The sequence below is a fragment of the Rhea americana genome, unplaced genomic scaffold, assembly GCF_003343005.1.
Source record: "Rhea americana isolate MKP2758 unplaced genomic scaffold, rheAme1 scaffold_65, whole genome shotgun sequence".
NCBI lineage: Eukaryota > Metazoa > Chordata > Aves > Rheiformes > Rheidae > Rhea > Rhea americana.
Window position 1 is genome coordinate 2,067,708 of NW_028186812.1, and position 24,157 is coordinate 2,091,864.

Here is a 24,157-nt window from a genome sequence, read left to right on the forward strand (position 1 = left end):
ACTACTTTTTCTCCATATTACTAAACAGTTAGATTTGGGGGATATTGAATGGCTCAATTCTTCTGTATTTATGAATATTTCAAAATGGAGACTTTGCTAAAGAATTATTGAAATGCAAGAGCCCAGTGAATGATCTAAAAAGCTGTCTGGCCTGCAAAGCTTTTGGTTCATCAGATTTCTTTGACTGACTGTGGCAAAGATACATTCTTCAACATAATTAAAAAACTGAGGTAATAAGTATGGGAATAACATTAGAAGTATCTATTTCAGAAAGAGAGAGTTGTATACATCAGAGTTGTCATGGAAGATGGAAAGTATTCAGTACTGCTCTCACTAGCTCTGTGGCTGTTGGTATTACAGTATGACCAAAATCCCTGTACTAGTTTTCAACTTATATCTGGAAATTATCAGTTGTGTAKTGTGCATTCTGAAAAATTTCTCAAAGTGTTTCTCTCTTCCATTATCATTATTATTTTTGTGTTCCCCAGTGCAATATTAAGTGTTCTGTAATTGTTGATTTCTCTGCTTAGAACTTTTGGGGATCTTATTTAACTATAGAAACTGCTCCTGCTGAACAAGTATCCACTATAGCTCTGCCTTCAACCTAGTTTTATCATGTGAAGTCACTTCACACTTTGGTGAGGAAAAGCTCACCAATGGAAACCTCTAAGGTTTATCCAGCAGTTCACAAACACTACGATTAAGTACATTACTGGGGTAAGTACATTACCCCAACTGTGACAGGGCAAATGTGATCTAAATTTTGCGGTAACATTTTTAGATTGGCCATACTGGAATAATGCTGCTGGTGAAATCTGTAATCATATTATTTATATCAGAAATGAATACGAGTTTACATATAGACCTTAGTAATATATTCAATACAGAAGCTCTCCTGATCTTTATTTTTTAATTAATTTTTTCATATGAAAGGACTTAAAGGGCAGTTAACTAGTTGCTTCTGCTCATTTGCTCGGCATTTCTCACTAAAGTTATCCACTTTTGTGAGTTGAATGTATTATATGTCATTCTGATATCTATATTTGAAGAAATTGTTCTGCCTCTGCTTATGATAAATTTATACTACAATAAAAGCTATAGATTATACAGTAAAGGAGGTAAGAACCAGCAAACTGCTAGATTTCAGAACATTATAGTAAATTACTCTATATTTAAAGAACTAAAGAAGAGGTCAGCTGCTAATGAGATATGCTTACAAATTTTATGCGCTTACATTCCAAATATCCTTACACATACTTGTGTATGTACATACGTGTGTAAGTACAGGAACAATAATTAGACATAGAAATTACAACTTAACAGTTGTTATTAGCAAAATCTTTATAGAATACTCTGTCCAATTTGTTCATGTTGTGTCTTTCTTCAAGACACTATTTTACTCTTCTGGGTCACTTACTTCAGTCTAATTTTTCTTGAATTTTTTCGTAATACCAAATACAAGCCTGCTGGGAAGGACAAAAGAGAAATGCAGTGCTAAAACTTTGGAATAAGGAATTACATGGTTATGTATTAAGAAAAAAAAGCTTGTGAATATGTTGCTGAATATATGAGCATCTAGTATGGCCATTATGAAAAGATGTGCAATATTCTGTTTCTAAACCATGAGGAAAAAAAAATCTTTTATGGGTTATCTGTATTTTAAGTAGAAATAAATTGACAAATCTGAGATATTGTAGTCTCTGTAAAATTGATAACATATGTAACAATTAGGGTTATTTACTGGGAAACGCAAAGGACAGTTTATAAATTTCAGGTGGTAGTACGCTAAAAATATAACAGATAGTTCTGAATTCCAGCTTTCACCAGGTTGCTTTTCTTATAACTATCCTTAAATTTCATTCCAGTTATGCTGGGTGAGGTTAATTGGATACTTGAACAAAGTGGACCTAATGATGTTACGTGCCTTGTAATAAATATTCTCATCCTGTCCCAAAGACAACTGTAATTTGTTACATATATGTTTATGTGGCCATATTCTTCTTCACTAGCACTACGTAGATATGGTCTGAAATCAGGAACTACATGTCCCTCTAAACAGTTTTGTAATGTCTTCAAGCTAGTACTTGGAAAGCATTTTCCCTTTGGAGTCTCGTAAACCTAGGCAATACATATCATAGACCCTTATTTCCTCTCTACCTGTCCAACAGTGTGCCATGAAACTAATCAGCACCTTCCTCCATCATCTCATTTGTTCTGTTGTATGCGTGTGGGTTTAGGGTTTTTTTTTTTTTTTTTTTTTTAACTCATGCTGGTGGGAGGGAGTGTTTTTTTTTTTTTAAACCTGCTGAGTGTTTAAGCTCCCCAACAGAAAACTACTCCTGGCAGTTTGAAGGGCTAGTAAAGTCTTTTTATATACTCTTTGCCTTTCATCTTCAGCAGTAACTCCCTCAAGCAACTATGAGAAATCTTAGCAGTGTTGTATGTAACTGAGATGCAGTGCTAGGGCTTAACCTTTACTCTTAATGCTTAGGGATGATTTCAAGACCTTTAAAAAGCTTGGAATGGCAGATTCAGCAGGTTGAAAGTGGTCCTTGTAAGCAAACCTACCTCCTATGGGAGGGAGACAAACTCCTTCTGTCTTATTTTGCAAGCAGATAGATGAAATTAATGTCAGAGGATGTTTAGGTCTTGAAGGAGGTGTATCAAGACTCTTATAAAGCTTCTGACTTAATGGCAGATTCTGAAATGAGCRGGTCTTACCAGTTCCAAAAGCCGTGGTAAGATAAAATCTCAGGGGTCAAAACATCGTAATGGTCTTTACCTTCATCCCCTTGGTCAGCAGGTGCAGCCCTTATGAATCCAATGAAAAATGCAGAAATTCTTATTTTCAGACTAGCAGCAATTGAAATAACTCGGACTATAATGTGTTCTCAGGTGATTTCGCTGGTAAATTTGAAATATTTTCTTAAAATTGGTATAAAAATACCTGTGTCATGTCTGGAAGGTTGGGGAGTTGAGACCAAAACATTTAGGGCAGCTCTTTTTTTTTTACCGGGTAAAAGGTAGTCAGTAGGTCTTTTGAGAGTAGAAACATTGAATCAGTTGACTATGGCATAGTTTCTCCTCTTAATACCAGCTAGTCAGCCCTATTATTATGTAAAATTAAGTCATCTCTTTAAAATATACCTACCAATTTGAAGTGCTTTTAGTTACAGTGGTCAGGATCGCTAAGAGAATTTTCTCACTTCTGGTCATTGTTGAAGCTGTCCTTACTTAGCATGAAAGTTTATTTCTTTCAACAGTATACTGTTCACTAGAAACACTGCCTTCACATCTCCAACAGCAGAGAAGTGGAAATAATCTTTCCTGCTCTTTCACTGGCAACCTGTTAATTACGAAGAGCACAATTGGTATTAGGCAACTAATGGAAAGACTTTTTCAGCCGAAGAATTAACATTATCATTTAAAATTCAGGAGTGTTTGCAAAAGCATTGCAAAAATGTAACTAACTGTGTGTCATATTCTGCAAAGAAAAGCAGTATGCAACTTACCATGATTTTTTTTTTTTTTAATCAAAAATGGATTGACTTTTCATCTCTCTTGGTACCACTGTCTGTATTTTTCTCAAAACATTGTGAACAAAGTGGTGTCATAAAGCTATATGCTGTGTATGGGCTGGAAGCTATTGATTTTTTTTCTTGACAGCGCTAACTTTACTAAAATATTGCAAAAATATCTTTTTCTTCAAAGACAAGTAAAGCATCAAGGCATTCTGGTCTTACAGGTGTACAATCTTCTGGGAATTTCACATAATTTTAGGAATTTTAACTGCGCAAAGTAGACTAGGGAACTAATTTACATTGACTCTCAAAATATCCTTTGCCTCCACAAAGTCCTGATAAAATCCCTGGCTCCACCTTCATCAGAATCTCATTGTACATATGGTTTCAATAAACTGAGTGAAATATTATAAGAAATATAGATGATAATCATGAGAATCATAAATATCAAATTCTACTGAATTTCTGCATATTGCTCAAAATTATTATATGGCTTTCCTGATGAAATACATACCACTTCTACCAACTACTTGTCAGAGGAGATGCATTTGGCACTCTTGAGCCAGTAATAAATACATCTCAATTTAATAATTACTTCCCTTCACTAGCTATTTAAGGCAGCAGAAGATAGGCTTGCACATACATTTACTGATTGATTCACTTTTGCATGCCTATAAATACATTTTAGTTCTTTAAAGTAGCATTAGTAGTTTGTACCAATTATAGATGTTTTAAAAGTTCTTTGGTTGTGCAAAGTCATACTTTGTATGAAACGGTTTAGTATAGTTTCCATCATTAATTTTTGTGGCTGGTTGGTGGTAATTCAGGTGACAGATTTTTTTCCGGTTAGTTGGGCAGAAAATGTCTACCCACAAAAAACGCAGCTTTCTCACAGAGTGGGTCAGAAACATAGCTGTTAACGTAGCTGACTGCAAACTCAGCTATTTTTCTTTAAAAAAATGTAAGAAAAGAGGAAAGAAAATGTGGGCACAAGGTGGAAATCTGTAGTGTCCAATACACTGCACCTTTCTTCCTCTTTCTTCTTTTTTGGTCCACCTTTATGTCCTTTTCCCTTAGCATCTGTTCTGTTCCTTCGTTCCTTTCGCTACTCTAATTATTCTGCGAAAATTTTAAATGCTTTTTGAGTTTACCCAAGAAGAATACTGACCCCCTCCCCAAAAAAAGGGGGGGAAATTCACCTAGAAAATAAATACCTTAATTCATATTGTTCTTAGTTTGTATTTATGATTTCTTTCTAACCCAAACAGCCCTTTCTGATGCTGTTTTTGTACTCAGAAAATGAAACATATAATACAACTTTTCACTTTCTGGGTTTTTTTTTTCCTTAAAGCCTTTTGTTTGCTAATGCTGTTGTATTGTGTTAATATGTGGCATTATGTTAATGACTTGACTTGAATGATTTTAGAACTGTTGGCCTTTTATTTGGCAACAGAGTATTAAATCAGTTTGATGTGAACATATCTTAACAAGCAATGAGTGAAAAAGGTATCTCAGAGCTGTGGTAAGGAAAGAATCAAGACATTGATTAAAGATTGAATATACAGATTAGGAGTTACATCTGCTGTAAATGGCTCTTTTAATATTCTTTCTTTGACCAAGGGAGAAGGAGCTGCCTTGCATGTCTGCCTGAATTCAGAAATAATTCAGAAATAATGGGGAAAAAAGAAACAAATGATAAAACTTATGAGGAATTTGAGCAAGTGGAAGCAATTTCCAGTGAGAAAAACAAACAAACAAACAAAAAATGAGAAGACACATAGTTACAAGTGTCCGGTTGAGAAAAATGGCCGACGACAACTCTGTCATCTACCATGCAGGCTCTTCGTCACTTCCCAATCTTCATTTCCAAACCCTAAGTTTCTCCTGCTCCATTTCCCTCCCGTTTCAGAATCTATCTATTTTCCCTGTTCCAGAGTTACATCTTTCTGCCTCACAAATCCATGCTGGTTAAAGGGAAACTCCTAACCCTCTGCCTTAAATCAGCAAGAGTCTCAAGATCTTCACCCTTTCTATTGCCAACCCATCCCACAGTCTTTCGTGTCTGATCTTCCCCAGATGCCGACTTGTGGCTTTCGCTCTGCTTTCACATCTGCATGCAGGCCCATTACTGGCTTTYCATGAGCCACCACAGACAATTGAATCTGTGCTTTTTCTTTACTATCCTTGCAGAAGCAAAGTGCTGGCTTTTGCTCTGGTAAAAATTTTCAAAACCTAGATAAATAGTTTGTCTAAATAATGGATAAATGCAGACTGCATTTGTAGACGAAAGCCCAATAGTGCAAGTGTTACAAACAGTAACCCTAAGTCAGGCTCTTTTTCCTCTTTTTTTTTTGTTTTTGTTTTTKTTTTTGTTTTTTGTAATCAAATTCACAAGGAACCTTTTTAAAAGAAATAATTATAACAGCAGATGAATTCTGCAAAATAAAAATTTGTATTACTAAGTGCCTTCAGAAATGACATAGCTCCATGAACTCCATTAGTGGCACATAGCCAGATTTGTCCATTTTTAATGCATAGTTGTTATATAAAGAGTAATACTGGCTAGTCTGTCAGTGACTGAGAAAGAGTACAAGTTATGTTGTTGAGCCATAAGTAGGGTCCCTAGACAGGGCATTCTTACTGCAGTCTGTTACAACTTCCACACTGAAAAAGAAGTGCCAGTAGAAGATACTTAGTAGATATAGAGCAGCTTGACATGTTAATGTTTCTTTTAGTGCATTCTCACTGTTGTGCTTCAGTCTCTGAGAATGTTTTCATTCCAGATTTTAAATCAACCCCTCATTCCTCTTTGATTCTGTCCTCATATTTATTTTCTTATTTCAGTATGATGTTGCTGCTTCTCACATACAAAACTATTAGAAAGATATTGCCAAGAATATTTTTTTCACTATCTCTTTATAACATGAAGCTCAGGAATTGATTAGTTTGACTGTGCCACCTATGGAGGAAGTTATTATATCACTACCTTCTTGCTTCAAATGTTTTTTTAGCCTGTGGTGTATGGATCCCTCAAAGTCTGTAAAATACTATGAAAGAGTCTGTGAAAAGCAGCTGATAAGGTTATTATCAGTAGTTTAAAACAGCTATATAGAAATCCATGTCTACTCATAAATATTCCCATGCATATGCAAACTGAAAGTTGGCGGCACCTCCTATGTCAAGACTTTCCATTTGCAGAGGCTGACCGTGACCAGGATGGCCAAGCTTTCAGATAAATTTCTTCATGGGGTGAAAACTCATGTGTTCAACCATATTTTAAGCAATTAAAATATAATTTTCATATTTTTTACTTTTGCAAATTTTCATCTGTTTTTCATCTAATAAGTGATTTTAATCTATTGAAAAAGAAAAAAAAAGCAACATAAATTCCTCTCATATACTCACAATTTCTCAAAAATTTTTGGTTAGGTAAATAGAGTCTAAAAGCAGATTATTTTGTTGTCAACTTTTTGTAACAGAAAAATTATGTATATTTACCACAGATATGAAATGCATATTTATTTAGATAATAAAATTCTATCTTTTGGGTTTTGTACTTTAATTTGAGGTATTTGGAAGTACTGTGAGAACTGTTTAGGTAACTCAGTAGGTACATACACTTCATAAATCACAAGCTAACAAGATATTTTAGGGAAGGAACATGACAGATGATGTCACCAGATACACAACATGTATTAATTTAAGTCTATATTTTTCTTCTAATGTAGTAGATGAGCTCATTAGTTACAATGAGAAACAGTAAGAAACAGGCATCTGGCTTCCAACTGCCTATTTCTGACAGGGTTAAGATCACTAAGTCTAGTAATGTTTTTGCTTTGTCTACTGAAATGGCCCTATTGCTGCAGAAAACTGATGAGATTTCTTGAAAATTTACAAGCTAACTGTCAAAATGTTATAAAATAGACAGATGTAACCAGTTGTATTTTTGCTTCTGTTCATCTTTAAATTATCATTTAGCTAAGTTGCTTTGAGTATGCAGAACTTTTATAAGTGTACCCATTACAGGTTTATGGTGTTTACTAAATACTATGAATGGAGTGGTCAGTCCTGGTTCTCTATTCCTGAATTCTAAAGTCAATAGGCTACAGAAGTGCTATGACACAGTTATTGATGAAAATAGAATAAAATGTGTTGATAGGCAATGTTGTAACTAAATTGGCTGCTTTCTTTGGCCCTTGTTCAGGAATTTATAGTTTACCTAAAATAATGATGATGATAATTCAGATCCAGAAGTTTTTATAACATATCTTTTCAGATATCATTTCACAAATAGTCCTTTTCTAGTATTTTTATTTGAGAAGCAGAAATGTAATCAGTTTTATCCATTCTGAATTCATTTTCCTTTAATTCACAAAAAGTGACTTTGATATGCTAAACCCATATTCATTTGGCTTGCTTGATTTTTTGAAAAATGAGACTTAATGCATGGAATTTCAGTAGTTTGTAGAGATTGCTATTCATAATGATAAATCAGACTAAGCTCAGTTGACTTAGTGCCTTGGCTTATAAATAAGAAGCAGTAAGAAAAGTAAAGATACAAGTCAGTTTTTTATGGAACTTAAGTGTCCTTACACTTATCTGTATGTACAATAACTTCTATTGATCTTTTATTCCAACATAATTTTAATTAATGTTATATATCAGATGTCCTGTCTAAATATATATCTACAAATACGCTAGGTTGAAACATATCAGTCTTCCCTAATAAATAGTGCAGCTTTTCTTTTGACTATTTCTTTCATGTTTGTCTTACCATGGTAATGGATATGTATATGGTTTTATTTTAGAAATATTATTTTATTTTTCATATATATGTAGAAGTGACATATCGGAATTGTAGCCTGGGGAAGAGAAGACTGAGGGGGGATCCTATCAATGTGTACAAGTACCTGAAGGGAGGGTGTCAAGGGGACAGGGACAAACTCTTTTCAGTTGACCCAGGTGACAGGACAAGAGGCAATGGGCAGAAATTGAAGCACAGGAAGTTCCGCCTGAGGAACGTGAGGGGGAATTTCTTCCCTGTGAGAGTGACGGAGCACTGGGCCAGGTTGCCCAGAGAGGTTGTGGAGTCTCCTTCTCTGGAGATCTTCAAGGCCCGCCTGGATGCAGCCCTGTCTACCATGCTGTAGGTGACCGTGCTTGAGCAGGGAGGTTGGACTAGATGATCTCCAGAGGTCCCTTCCAACCTTACTGATTCTATGATTCTATGCATCTGATTAGAAATGATTATTTCTAGATCCAGTAAAAATTTAATTTTCCTTTAATTTTTAACTTCAAACAATGCAGTCCTCCTGGGTATTTTATTCTCATTTGGGAACAAAGGAGGACAAGGGACCTGCTGAGTAATTAAGTTCAGTCCCTTATAGTAGAGACAGTTCATCATATAAGACAATATTTTCAAACTCTGTCATGATACTAGTTGTGATTTTTGAACTTAATACTGTGATTGGAAGGCCTTACCTCCAATTAAGGCCAGAACCTTAATTCCATATTGATGGCTGTCAGTTCCCAAACTAATTTAGTTCATGGTGAGTTTACACTCAGCTTTTCTCATGCCAATGCTTCCATTTAGTCCTTTTTCTGGAGTTTGGATCCTGAAAATAAATATATAATGGCAATTATATTCCTTCTCAGTATTAACTTTGCCTAAATAAGTCAAACACTTTTTTTTTTCTGCTGGAATAGAACACTGCTAATCTCTGTAGTGACACTTCATCTTTCTCAGCTATAACTACGCATACAGTATTCCAAAACAAAACCTACCCAAGCTTTCTCTAATACCGTTAATACATATTTCTGCTGGAGCTATTTCTCAGGAAAGTTTGGATTCACATTTACCTTTTCCATAACAATGTTGTTTTCATAGTGGAGTAGTTACTCAGTGATTGATGTATTGGTCATGATCGGTCATTTCCAGTTCATGAATTCCAGTTATAATGGAAATCCATGTGTTAGTCACTGAATGCTTAGCTTTGTACTATGAAATGTAATTCACAGTTCTGTCAATAATCCTTCTTATACTCATCCTTCTCTGCATCAGTCGTACCTCCTAACTTTGTAATCAGTAAATTTCAGCAGAATGTTCCTACTTCTTTTGCTGAAATCTTTATAAAAATTTTCAACTGGGTAACTCCCATGATAGTTTCCCAGAGTCTGATGCTTTTTCTTTTGAAACCTTTTGGCAACTGCTTAGCAAGTTTCTTTTCCACCTTTTGTTAATTCTCGGTTTCTCCAGATTGCATTAATATCTTTTGTGCTATTATATTTTATTGAAATTGATTACAGTGGTCATATTTTCTTTGACCAGTAAATATTAAGAAAACTCATATTGTATATGCAGTCTTGTTTCTCTCCATTACTATTCTTTACTTGAATATCCTGAATATTCAAATAAATAAATCCTGAAATCCTGTTTTGTGTTAGTCTTGTAAAGTCCAGATCATTTCCCCCCATTGTTAAAAAGAAGAATTATGCCTAGTATTCCCCAGTCTGATATTACTATCTCAACTTACCTATTCGGCAAAAATATTTATTACCAGACCAGCAATTCTATAGACAACATCTTTCAAAACTGGGTTAAAATCCATTTTTTCTCATGTGTTCAATACATTAAAGTCTGTCTTCTGGTTTACTTAAAGTATTTGCATTTCCATCACCTCATTTCCATTATTCTTACTGTCTTTAGTTTTGTGTTCAATATTGTTAACCTTAATGAAAATTGAGGTTAAGTATTCAAGTACTATTTTGTCCATATTTAGATTATAATCTACTATCTCTTCACCATATACTAGACCTCTTTATTCTTTCAATATCCTCTTTACATTTATAACAGATTTTTTTTGCTATTTTATTTACCGTACATAACAATATTGAGCTTCATTTGATTTGCAGGAATTCTCTTTTGCCTTTTACTTCTGGACTTCTAACATAGCTTTCTTTGCTGATTCTTCTTGGTTTTTTTTTCAGTGCAAGCTGGGTTTTTTAGGATCAAATTAGATATTTGTTTGATTTCTTTTTTAACTATACTTAAAACAACTGAAGTAGTGATCACTTCTGAAATTTTATTATTTCAGGGAGTCTTTTGCTCAAGCAGGAGAGATTACAATGCTTAATTCCCTACAGCTACACATATAATTTATACATTATTTTTTAACTAGTAAGAATCAAATTATCATTAATCTTTCAAGATATTCAAATCTTAATTTGAATAATCACAAAGTGATTACAAGTTCTTCTACAAAGTCATGGTTCCTATAACTATCACTGAGTGTTTGGCAGCTGTAGATTTCTGTCCTGGCTTCTATGCAGTTGAACTTGTTTTCTTCCCAAGCAGGTAGGATATTTTGTGAGGAGATGCAGTTCTACTTTAAGCGTGGCAACAATTTTTTTGGCTGGCTCCCTAGTGATACTCAGTTAGACCCAAGAATTCAGAAACATTGTCTTTTTATGGATGAAGTTTAAAGAAACACTAAAGCAGATGATTCAGTAGGATCATTTTGTGGATCAGATTGCTTTCACAGTGTCCTTTGTGCTGGATATAGATAGTACTAAGTAGATAAGGATTTTTTACTTCTTGAACTGACAGATGCTGACTGCATATTATGCAGCTCCTAAATCCAGGTTCCACTTCCTGATTCACAAAATAGGGCTGATATAGCTGTTTGGTAAGATGCACCTAAGGCAATTAGGAGAAAGAGAAGAAGCAAGCAGCGTCAGCATTTGTGGCTGTTAAAAGAAGAAAACTATTCCTTTTGATAGGTCATTCTACTTTGTATTTTTATAGCCTCTTTGATTCTGCCTTTATCTTTTCACTAGCACTGTTGTATATGAATACTTTTGCAGTAGCTTTAGGGGTCAAACAAGTAGTCCATATAGTTCTTTTTTATGTACACACACATACATGCATTCTTATGCGCGTGTGGTAAATGTGTAGATATTTTATAGGTGATTGCTGTTACAATTGGTAATAAGCTATGTGATAGATATTAAAATTACATTGTTGAGGAATGTTTTATTTGGAATAGTTAGCAGGGCAGAAATTCATCTAAGTATATTCTAAAATATTTTCCAAGATATTTAAACTTACTACTTTATCAGAACTATCAAAAAATAAATAAAAATAAAAAAGTGGCCCTAATTTATTCACAGACCAACTAAGTTTTATAGTCAAGACAAGTGACTCAATGTAAATAAGTTATTTTGGAAAAAGAAAAGAAAACAGTTTGAGTGAGGGCTTTTTGTCATTAAAAATAGCCAGTCTCCTGCTCTGAAAAGCATAACCAAAAGGTTGAGTATGTAAGTTATTCATTACTTCAGCTAACTTTCCCGTAAGCATACTGAATTATTTTTGTTTAATAAAGTTGTTGTGGCTGTTTCACTGAAGTAGCTAATAAAGACACACTTTTCTTGGTTACAAGATGTTGTAAGTCCGTTTCAATCTGGAAATGTTCCAAACTCAACATAGTTCATTGGCCCTTCTCTATAGGCTGTCTGCTACAAGTCAAATTGTGTTTATTTTATTCTTAACTCTTGCCAAAAAGAATTACAGAATTCTACCTGTTGCAGGGCAAGGGACAATCATCTGAACAATGAACAGTAACACACTTTTTTTTTGTTTATATATAAATAAATTTGTTTTAAAGATAATTATATACATGTTTGTGCAGAAATTCCTATAATATACTTTAAATTTACTTTTTGCACACAAAGGTCTAGCAATTTCCTTTTTTTTTTGAATGTAAATTTAAGAATTGCTGACAGCAATAGCACATTAAATTTTATAAAATCCTAAAACATTGTGCCTTGTTTTTCCAATAGCCTCATAAATCATACAGATATACTATGTAATTGTTAATGTGTTGTTCTAGACAATATTCTGTTATTTGATTACTGTGTAATCAACACAGTTGATTTACTGTGTAAATAACGATCTGTAATTTTTAAATGTCACTGAGCTTGCAAGTGCAACTTCAGGCTCTGTCTTACAAACGTTTACATATGCAAAATAGCTGTTGAAACTAACATTTACTTTATATGTAAAAGAAATTTCTAAATGTAACCTACTGATATTTATGGACTTTCTAATAATTAATATTCCTGTCTTATAAAACCTCATGGTTATATTTGTAAAGAAAAATTTCTAATTAAATTATAAATATTATTCATAATCTCTATTTCACTGCAGAGACACCAACTGTATTTCCAGATAACATCAAAGAAAAAGAAACACCAACACCAGTTGAAGATATTCAGTTGGAAAGCTCTATTCCTCATACAGACTCTGGAATTGGAGAAGAACAGATGCCCAGTATTTTGAATGGGACGGACTTGGAGGCGAGCACAGGCCCTGATGCTATGAGTGAGCTATTGTCCACTTTGTCTTCTGAGGTGAAGAAATCTCAGGAAAGCTTAACTGAAAGCCCCAGTGAAATATTGAAACCTGCATCATCAATATCCAGTATCAGCCAAAGTAAAGGCATCAATGTCAAGGAAATACTGAAAAGTCTTGTGGCAGCCCCTGTTGAAATTGCCGAATGTGGTCCGGATCCTATCCCTTACCCAGATCCTGCACTGAAGAGAGAAGCTCAGGCAATTCTTCCCATGCAGTTTCACTCATTTGACAGGTATATAACTGAGCTGATTATTTTATATTGATTTAATTTACAAGTTTTAAGGATTTTTTAACATGCTGAATCTTCTATTAGTTTGTATGAGAATATATTAAAAAACAGCTGTATTATTTCTCCTTTTTTGTTTTACAAAAAAAGGACCGTATAGTCCAAGTAAATCACCTTTCTTTTTCTCTATTAGCAGTGAATAAAACTTTAAGCAGTACTTGGGAAATGAGTCTGTTTTGAAGAAATAATGTGGCAATAAAATCTTTTCTCCTTTAACATTTTAGTGGGAAGGAAAGGTAATATCTGCTGATATAGAATAGGCTGACTGAGCAGAAATTCAGCCAAAATATCTTCCAAAAGGTGTAAATCTTAACTGGTCTATCATTACACTTCTTTTCTGGTGCTGAAATGCTTGAACTGTATCAGATTGTTTGCATGGTCATAGTGGAAACTAGTTTCCTTTTAGGTCTTTAAGAAGTAAATATGCTCAAAAGTGAGTGTTTAAAGATAAACTAAACATTTGCACAGGAAATTCCTTGTTTCTCTTGTTAGGCTGTAACTTCCCTGCTTCTAATGAAAATAGTTTTCTCAATTATCCTGAGCATAGAAGTTGTGATAAGATATATGATTGACAACATTTTTCCAGAAGACAGTAACTTACTTCATTCTGGACTCAACCTTAACTTGTACAAAGAGCTAACTTTTACACACGTTATCATTATTAAATTTTCCAGTTTGACATGATCCATGCAGTTTCTTCGTTGAAATGTTAAAAACGTAAGGAATCAAGAGTCAAGTCAAAGATACATTAAAACATTTCTCAAAATTTTAGTTAAAGTTTTAGCAAAATATTAGTTCATTGTGTAGGTACAAAAGTTAAAATGCTGAAGGAAAGGAAAAAATAAAATGGCAAAACTGCTATTATGATTTATGAGAAAAGTCCACCTACCTTTATAGAAAACCTACAAAAATTGCAGAAATGTCTTCATTAAGTTTTAAGAAAACACGATATATGATCAGTGTTTCAGTTTGCATAAGAAAGTTTTTGTCTAGATGTCTGCTTTTCTGAAATAATACAGTAAGCAATCAGATAGCATCAGTTGTAACAAAGATTGATTTGAGAAAGGAAAAGTGAGATGTGGCTTAGAAGCAACAAATTTATCCCTTTCTAATATTTTATGTGTTATGGCCATTTCAGAGAAAGCTTGTTTAGCAGCTGTTTTACTGAGGGGATACTTTTTCATTCTTCAAGCTGCACATTGTAATTTTAGAGTGAATTCAAGGTGACTTGAAATTTCTTTTTCCTCTAAGGTTATGGAAATTTTCCTGTAGTATTTAGGAACCACTGCATTTCACTTCTGTTAATTCTGATTCATAGAATCATAGAATCAGTAAGGTTGGAAGGGACCTCTGCAGATCATCTAGTCCAACCTCCCTGCTCAAGCACGGTCACCTACAGCATGGTAGACAGGGTTGCATCCAGGCGGGCCTTGAAGATCTCCAGAGAAGGAGACTCCACAACCTCTCTGGGCAACCTGTGCCAGTGCTCCGTCACTCTCACAGGGAAGAAATTCCCCCTCACGGTCAGGCAAAACTTCCTGTGCTTCAATTTCTGCCCATTGCCTCTTGTCCTGTCACCTGGGACAACTGAAAAGAGTTTGTCCCYRTCCCCTTGACACCCTCCCTTCAGGTACTTGTACACATTGATAAGATCAATGATCAATAAGATCAATTGATAAGATCCCCCGTCATATTACACTTCTGATAATTGCATTCCTGTAGATTTAGCAGTATAGAAATTCATACTTATGTAGAATAAAAGCACCTTACTGTAAAGACCAGAAGGTTGCTTTAGTCTAACTTATTCAGCTAAATTAGTCAGTTAAGAAAAATACACCGTTCAGAGCATTATTAATTCAGAAAATACTAGGCACCTAAATTAGAACGGGCATTTCACTTCATGAAATGTCTCTCTCTGTTGCCTTTAGAGGGAACCTAACTTCAAAGTAGTTGGAGAGAGTAGTTTTATTCTTGTATTTCTGAAGTATACTTTTGTAAGAAAGCATTTAAAACTCTAAGAAGTCTGCGATATGTTGACCATAACTTATATTTAGTGTAATCACCTACACAGATTCTTCTTGAAACAATGTGACTGTGTGGACATTTTCAACACTGTCATGAGTAGTTGCAAACATAGAATTATGGACTTAGAGGAGAGGTGCTACAAGTCTAGAGTTTATGGATTTTGATAGGTATTTCTTACATTAATAGCTTGCTTAGGAGCTGAAAACATTTTTTTTCTGTCCTGTTACTCTCCTGCCCAAGTTCTGATTTCATTATGTCCTTTCCCATAAGTGGGATTTATACCTTCGTTTATCTTATCATCATGTTAACACTTGGCATTATTCTTCACTGGAGCAAGGAACAAGGTAAATGTTAAACTTTAGGCAAAAATAGATCCATTTGTATCAATTCTGTTGAGACACTTTGTTTCTCTTTGACAGATTGTATCTGATTTTTTAGAGTGATGTAGATCATCCTTTTTAAATACATGTGGCAACCATGAAGGGAAAATTGACAGCTTCAGGCAGGCCCTGGCAGATAAGGAAGTATTAAATGCTTACCTGCAACTAAATGGATGTTATTGAACTGTGGGCATCTAGAGAAAAATAATAATGCTTTTAGTCCGTAGGACCTCAACTGACTAATTGCACCTCATTGCTGTATTATCGAACACTGATTGTTGTTCAGGCAAAAACTTATTTCCGCTCATGTTTTCAAAGTAGTTAATGATCACCCCTATGGTGATCTTTCGAGGCAGAAGATTGGTGATTTTGTTGCTGTCTTGTTTTTAGTTTGTAAAGAAGAAGCAGACTGAGATAGCGACTCTATAACTTTTCGTGGGGGAACTTAAATATAAAGGTTGGAAAAAAAACTTGAATAATATATTAAAATAATATAATTAAAAATTGAATTGAGAGTGCAACATGGATTTTAGGTTGTGATGGTTTATGAACATTTTCTGTTTGTTCTAGTAGCCTAGTTATTGTTGAAAAAATGAAATAAGTTGCAGCTTGGTTATTTGCCCAAGGTTATACCTAAAGCTTTCTTGTAAGATATAAATATATTTGTGTTTACTAACTTAAACTAATAATCAAAAAACACACATTATGTATTTCTTAAAACTAACAGTATGTCTATGATCCATATTTCTGTAGGTTCTTCTGTTGCTGTATTTCATTCAGCTTTTGGTATTTTGTTGAGCAATGTTGCTATTGGCCATGTTTGTTCTCTCTAGGGAGAATTGTAAGCAGCAGAGTACTGTTTTGTTGGAGTTTATCTGTTTTAGCTCAATTTTTTGTTTGTTTTCATAAAATAAACAGTGATTTTGTGTTTCTAAGCAAATCAATATTAGAGAAACGTATTTTACATTTCAATCAAAAGATAATCTAAGAAACAGTCCTTGAGAGATTATCATGGGGTTTTTTTGGTTTTGGGGGAGGAGGATTGGTGGGGTTTTTTTGCATTTGGGTGATTGCAAGTCTTGTAAAAGAAGACTTGAGACAATAAATAATTACTAGAAAAGTAATAGAATCTTTTACTGTTTTAGAGTTGTTCTCTTAGCTATAATCACTCATTTTATACTCAGGGAAATGCCATGTGAAGCAAACTACTGTAAATAGAATTCAAGTTTAGAATTCTATTTTATCATTTAATATGATATATTTTGTTCTGCATGTTCTTTTTTTAATTGTACATTGGTAGTATGTTTAAGGGAGTCATTGTGTAATGCACTACAGTGTATTACTACTTAGAATTTTTGCATCTGTAAATGAAATATAAAAGCGCAAAATGTATCCAAGATATTTTATCAAATAGGACTTCTGCACAGCTAATGTATGCAGCAGTTCAAGTACTATCGAATGTAAATGATGAGGTGATACTGATGAAAGGAGGGGATTGAGGTCTCGGGGGGCGCTGATGACGGATTGAACAGAAGCGGCCTTGCACCGCACGTAACTCAAGTCTGTCGTCTTCACTGCTCAAAGCCGTAATGGGAGGTGGCAGTCTGAAATGAGTTGCCACGGCAAAGAGTATTATTTTTGAAATGCTTTCACACAAATCACTAGGCCCTGCATACAACTTAGTTTCATGCTTTAATGTCATCAGGAGGCACAAATTGGTGTGTCTAATTGTTTGCCACCTGCCAGCAAAATGAGCTGCCAGGCAGCCAGACGGGTTTGATTGTCTGTCAGCCGTTCAATAGATTGAGAGTGACAACATCAAAAATTTCGCTTCAAACTCTGAAGCTTTGAGCAGCTTTTCAGAGACCTCTCCCCACAAGTGCTTCTGGACAACTGCATTTTTCAATTAGTTTTCAATATATTGCAGCCTTCTGCCTCATCTGTCTTAAGGTAGCTGTAATTATATTATGAGCTGTATAAACAGATTTCTGGGACACTGGAGCCTGGATTCTCAAAGTTATGACGTGTCTTTTAATGTCAGACTGAATTCCTTGAAACTAACATCTAGGATGGTATTTTTAGAAGCAAACACAAAGAGTTAGCTCTCYTATATTTACAATTAATGGCTCATAGCCCACCCATAATTCCTTTCTGCATCCTCAGCTTTTGCCTGACAAAAATCAGTCYTTGCAATTGATTTTGGGGGTTGGGTTTTTCATGTTTTGGGGGATTTCGCTGATGTATATTTGTCCCACTTGTATATTTGCTGTTGTATATTTGTAAGGAGGAGGGAGTTAAATTATTTGTGATTCTACCCAATGCTGCATTCTGAAGTTTGCATTTGTTACAATCTACCTTTTTGAGTAAGAGTTTTTAGAGTGAAACTATTATGGAAATTCATACTGAGCTCTTGTTCTTGCATCTCATTTATTATTTTTGTGAAATGCAATAATTTGCATATATTTTCTATACTTAGCAGAATTATTTCAGTAGGAAGTGTTCTTGCATATGCAAATCCTTGAGTTCTTGGAAGTGAGATCAGTTATTTTTGCTGCTGTTAAATATCCTTATTCACTTTTAATGCTTTGTAATTTTATAAATTGGAATATTAATAATTATAATTACTATTACGGGTTTGCAAAGTTTAAATGCTCAATAAATTCTTTATAAGCATATTTCGAAATATCAATAGCCACTTTTTGAAGTATTTTAGTCTTTTATTTCCCTATAGAATGTCATTGGGGCCGGTTTTAAAAGTATGCTAGAGAAGGTAGATGCTCAGGGAGATTCCAGTCAGGCTGATACCTATACCTCCCATAAGTGCTGAGAAAGAAGGCATGTAGAAAGTACATTTAGATACATAGCTATATTTTTTATATGTAGAAGTACTAATCAGAGTCTCCATATGTTTTACTAGAATAAACTATTTTTCACTRATTGACAGAATGGGAAAAAGACAAGAATTCAAAAGGTAATTTTAAGATGAAGAGTACTGGAGGGGAAGATTGTTTTCTCTATCTTAATATGTGTTAAGAATGTACCACAGATGTAATGATATCAATTAAACAAATTTGCTTGAATGCATAATTATGATATTTAGCATGGGTTTTCTCTGACAATTTTTTCTACCACTTTAAGAAGGAGCATTTAAACCAAGGCTGAGAATCGTGGAAAACCCTATCTTAAAGCTTTTTATTTTTTTTTTTTAAAAAAAAGGGGGGTACTAGAAAGATTACTGATAATCTGTTTGTATGTGAGAAAAGACAATGAAGGCTCAAATGAAGGGATTTGRGGCACAAACTAAAATACAGGAAGTTCGACCTGAACACAAGAAAACAATTCTTTAGTGTGAGGGGTGCTACGTACCAGAACAGGTTGTGCAGAGAGGTAGCACAGAGTCTCTATCCTTCGAGATGTTCAGAACTCAGCTGGAAGAGGAACGGCTGCGAGAGCTGGGCCTCTTCAGCCTGGGGAAGAGACGACTGAGGGGGGATCTTATCAATGTGTACAAGTACCTGAAGGGAGGGTGWCAAGGGGACRGGGACAAACTCTTTTYAGTTGACCCGTGTGACAGGACAAGAGGCAATGGGCAGAAATTGAAGCACAGGAAGTTCCGCCTGAGGAACGTGAGGGGGAATTTCTTCCCTGTGAGAGTGACGGAGCACTGGGCCAGGTTGCCCAGAGAGGTTGTGGAGTCTCCTTCTCTGGAGATCTTCAAGGCCCGCCTGGATGCAACCCTGTCTACCATGCTCTAGGTGACCGTGCTTGAGCAGGGAGGTTGGACTAGATGATCTGCAGAGGTCCCTTCCAACCTTACTGATTCTATGATTCTATGGTCCTGGGCAATATACTCTAGGTAACCCTGCTTTGAGCAGGGGGATTGGACAAGATAATCTCTAAAGGTCTCTTCCAACCTCATTTGTKCTGTGATTCTCTGTCTCATTATTTAGCTGTTCCGTTATTGTATGTAGCAATTAAGATACACTYCAGAGAATAGGAGATATGGTTTTGAATCCTGTTAGAAAGAGAAGAGAGAGCTTTCTTAACCACTGACTTGCTGAATACAGTCAGGAAAAAAAGGTGGAAATGCACCTTCATCTYAGCTGTTAATTTAGAGCAAATTCATCCCAAACTTATGAATAGGTTAACTCTCATCTTTTTCATCAAGCTGTATTCTTATCTCCTTTGTTTATGATTCAGTGATGTTTCTGGCACTTAATACATGACAATTTAGCGTCTGTTCTATTCACCTTCTTCAAGCTCATTAGATTTCCAGTATTTCCAATGTTGTCTATTCAACCAAGACCATTCATTTTTCTTCATAGAGTTAGCTTTCCATATCATATAGTCTTTCCATGTTTCTTGACAACATTTAAGATCATTTTAGGTGCTTGAGCTAATTTATCCTGAATGCAAGGGAGGTGCTAGTGCTTAGAAATTTCATTTAAGTTAAATATTAAAACTCATTCTCCTGCTTGGTCTGAGACCAAGAGTCAATGACTTCTATGTCCTTGTCCTAAAACCAAATCTGAGATGGTTTATTTATTTATTTATTTATTTAAGAAACAAGCAGGTTAATTCAGTAGAATAAGGTCATTTTATGTACTCTACAGTTTTGATGTTTTGATGAATGTATAGTATCAAATGATTGAAAAAATTAGTAATAACTGGGCATTCATTGCTACAGGTTATATACTTCTGGGAACCTTCTGTCTCTTTTCAGTGTACCTCACATTTCTGTATACAATATTTCTTCTCCATGTCTGTTGTCTTTGCAATATGTCTTTCCTCCTTGATTTCAAACAAATCTTAATTTAATACAGTCAAGCTTATAGGGGAATGTTTAGTGAGGTTCAAAATATGGCATTAATATGTGCTAACAAATACTTTTTAAAATTTGAWATCAGAATCTGAGGATGAAATCAGGAAGAACAGTGAGTAATCAATAATATGCATATTTTATAAAGGACTGCACATTTGTAAAAGTATGGAGAATATTCATAACTTTTAGACAAGAATTACTAAACTTTCTTTTCAGAAGTTGGATTAATTTAACTATAGAAACAAGGCGAGTTGYAATGTTAAAATATGTGATCTCTGCTATGATTGCTTCTGAAACATCTGGCAGAAGTTGCTGTTTGACATGGAATGCTTCTGTGAAAAATTTTCCTGAAATCTGTACTACTTTTTGAAAAAGTACTTACTGAAAAATTCTCACCTTTTCTGCTGCTGGGGACGAGGGGAAAGGGGGTGTAGGAACAGAGGAGCAAGAACATTAATTCAGCCTTATAAGGTTTCATGCATCACAGAAAAATGTACAGTAATTCTAATGTAATTACCAATGCTCAAATCGACAGTACATGAAATCCTGTACTGAAAGCCTATCTGTGACCTCTTGATTGACCAGAGTGACTAAGTTTGAAGGCCTTTGAATATTAAAATGGATAAAAGATTGTGTTTGAACTTGCAAAGAGATACAGAATATGGATGAGATTGAAAGAATATTTTTTATTTCCACTTTCACTTTTTACAGTTCAATAAAAAATAATATTRTTTCTGATCTTCCCCCCCACACACAAAATTCTGTCAGCATTTGCTGAGGGTAGTTAATGAACAGCAATGCCTGAATGGTGTGCAGCTGGATGAAACACTCAGCTTAAACAGAATTTGAATTCAGTTATAAACGTAGAATTTGCAAAGGATGCTCACACGGCAACAGGCTAATGGTCGGTAGCCACAGCCCATGTTAGAATTGTAACTACCAGGTGAACAGAGAAATCAAATCAGTTGTTACTGTCAATTACCACTTAGCTTTAGTTAACTAAATCATTGAGGATCATTTGGGACAATAATGATGTGATTCAGAAAAATGTGGATCACTTTGGAACATTTTTAGAAATCTGAAACATGTTGTATGAAACAAGACCTAAAAGGAAATTACAGAAATAAGTGTGAGCTCTTCATCTAGTCTGTAGATTTTTGTTCCTTAATGAAAGAAATACCTGAATGCCCAACAAATATGTATGTACAGCATCTATCATATTAAAGTCTTCCATTCATGTTATCCTCAGGTATGTAAACATGCTTCTTACATAAAGTTTTGTTTTGATTTGCATGTTGTTCTCACKATGTATACTGTTGGAATGGTTTGATTGACTGAAGAAGTTTGTTGGGCTTTTTTTTAATTGGAAAGCAGTCAGTCATTCTCTTTCACCTTTCTTGTTCTGCTGCGACACTGATCGTTTTCCACATTTTTGTCCACCCCACTTTGTTGCCTTCTTCATCTGGATCTCGTTCTGTCTATTCGCTTACAGTATTTTGTCGTTTATCACTAGGAGTGAGACATATTTTGACAAGATTGCTGTGCATGACACCATAGAACTGCATTTTCTTTGAGGCTAGAACAATAATATCTCACTGATTTTGCATATTCTTATTGGAGAGATGTTTCTCATGATGTTTCTTATAATTTGTAATTTAATAGCGCCTGATATCCTGATTCAGACCTACAAAAAAGAGTCAACAATATGTAGAGCATTGATATTTGTGTAATATGGGCAGGTTGTCCATTCTTCCAATTGGAGCTGATTTTCAGCCTCAAACTAAACTCTTAAGAAAACAGTCTGTAAACTTTGCCTTTTTTGTGAGTTTGGTCCATTGTGTCCTGGAAGTGAAACTGAACATGGTCTTTGCTTTGGAAAGTTTAGAGATGTTTCAGGTACTCTGAAAGACCATTGAGCTTTGTGAAGATAAAGAGGAAGACCTTGAATTTAGCTTCATATTCTTTGGAAAGATAGTAGGAAATACTTCTGCAACATTTTATCAGCAATTTAGCAGCTACAAATACTAAATCTTACAGGAGGGGAAGATGATTTTATTTAAAATAAAAACTGAAACAGAAGATTTTTCCCTCACAGTCTCGCATTCACAGGCACTAGAATGTGTGTGTGTCTAAGGAGCCTGTCCAGCAGTCAGGCACCAGTGCAGGATGCTCAAGCATGCGTCTAGCAGCTAGTGCTTGTGTCCAGATGTTAGGTCCAGGAACCATAGCAATGACATAGAATCAGAGAGTCAGTAAGGTTGGAAGGGACCTCTGGAGATCATCTAGTCCAACCTCCCTGCTCAGCAGGGTCACCTAGGGCATGTTAGACAGGGTTGCATCCAGGCGGGCCTTGAATATCTCCAGAGAAAGAGACTCTTGGTAATGCTGAACACCCAGAACTCAAGTACTTGATTGAGATATTAATTGAACTAGAGATCTCTGTGTATGCATAGAAGTTAATTTTAGGAAATTTTATAGCATTAAGGAGCAGATTAATCTGTGTTTTTAATCACCAGTAAATCCTGCTATGTAAACACTTCATATCAGCAAGGATTGTAAGGTATTATTCACTACAGACCAAAACAGTTATTTTAGGGTTGCATATCTAAATTAGTAGATTACTCTGCAAACTCTCCTACTCCTAATGTAAATGGGAAGAGATAGAAAACCATTACTATGCCTAGAATAACCTTTCTGTAATAGAGTGCTTCAGAGTGCTGGTGAAAGCTGCCGTACAGAATATGGGGACATTAACTAGTGCTGTGATCTCCCCTAAAAAGAGTGAAAAAAAATGTTTATGGTTCATTTTATACACTGTCATGAAAATAAGCAGAGATCGCAAAAATAACATATGTTATCAGAATGGCATCATCAGTGCAATTTGCATCACCAGTTACATCTACTTGGAAGGAATGCAGAGATTAATCTTTGAATTAAAATCCATGGAAGTTGAGGGCTTAGACATATATGAACAAATTACAGTACTGTAAAAGATTGTTGTGAACTTTGTGATTCATGGTAATTCTGAGGTAATTTATGTTGTTATACTATTGCATTGAAAGATTACTGAAGAATATTGGGACTGGTGCTTCCATCAGTGTCCTTCATAAAAGCCAGCTTACTGTCCGTGTATGCTTGTGTTTGCTATAAACAAATGCTGATATCTAGGAAAAGCAACTGATAATGTAATCAATTTCTCCAGCTATTACTGAGTAAGTTTTAAGCTTCCAAGAAGGTAGCAAATACCCAATTTCTTGCAAATATCTGTCCACACTCTTCATTATTCTTAGTTGTGCTTTGTTTGGAATGTGGAAAAATGTCTTAAAGGTTATATGACCTTGATAAATATTTCTTTGTTATAGATACGAGATGAAAATCATTTTTTACTTTACTTGTACCTTTCCCTGAGCTTAGAGTTAGAGCATCTCTCTTCTTTACATTCTAGTAGTATTTTTAGCAAAAGCATTGGAACTCTTCAAATTTAAGTTTAGGTTTAGATCTAGATTTAATATTTATCCGTTTAGATAAAGCTGTATGAATTTATTCCTGTCTTCATAAGAATCCTTTTCTCTCTTTTGTTAGCTAACTGAAAGAGCAGTTGTTTCCTAAGTGTTGTTTTCATTCCAGTTCCTCTAATTGAGGTGAAATGTTTAACCAAACTGGGAATGAGACTCCTAGTCTTACTTGTTTAGTGAATAAGAATAAAGGAAC

General features: G+C 34.8%; 1 protein-coding gene across 1 annotated transcript in view; it reads left to right on the forward strand.

Annotated features, from left to right (window-relative positions):
• The window catches only part of NBEA (neurobeachin), a 519,273-nt gene that overhangs the window by 202,329 nt on the left and 292,787 nt on the right, over nucleotides 1–24,157 (forward strand). The window contains exon 30 of the mRNA XM_085320669.1: nucleotides 12,727–13,165. Coding sequence (XP_085176795.1) covers nucleotides 12,727–13,165 — 439 coding nt within the window. The remainder of the gene's footprint in view (nucleotides 1–12,726; nucleotides 13,166–24,157) is intronic.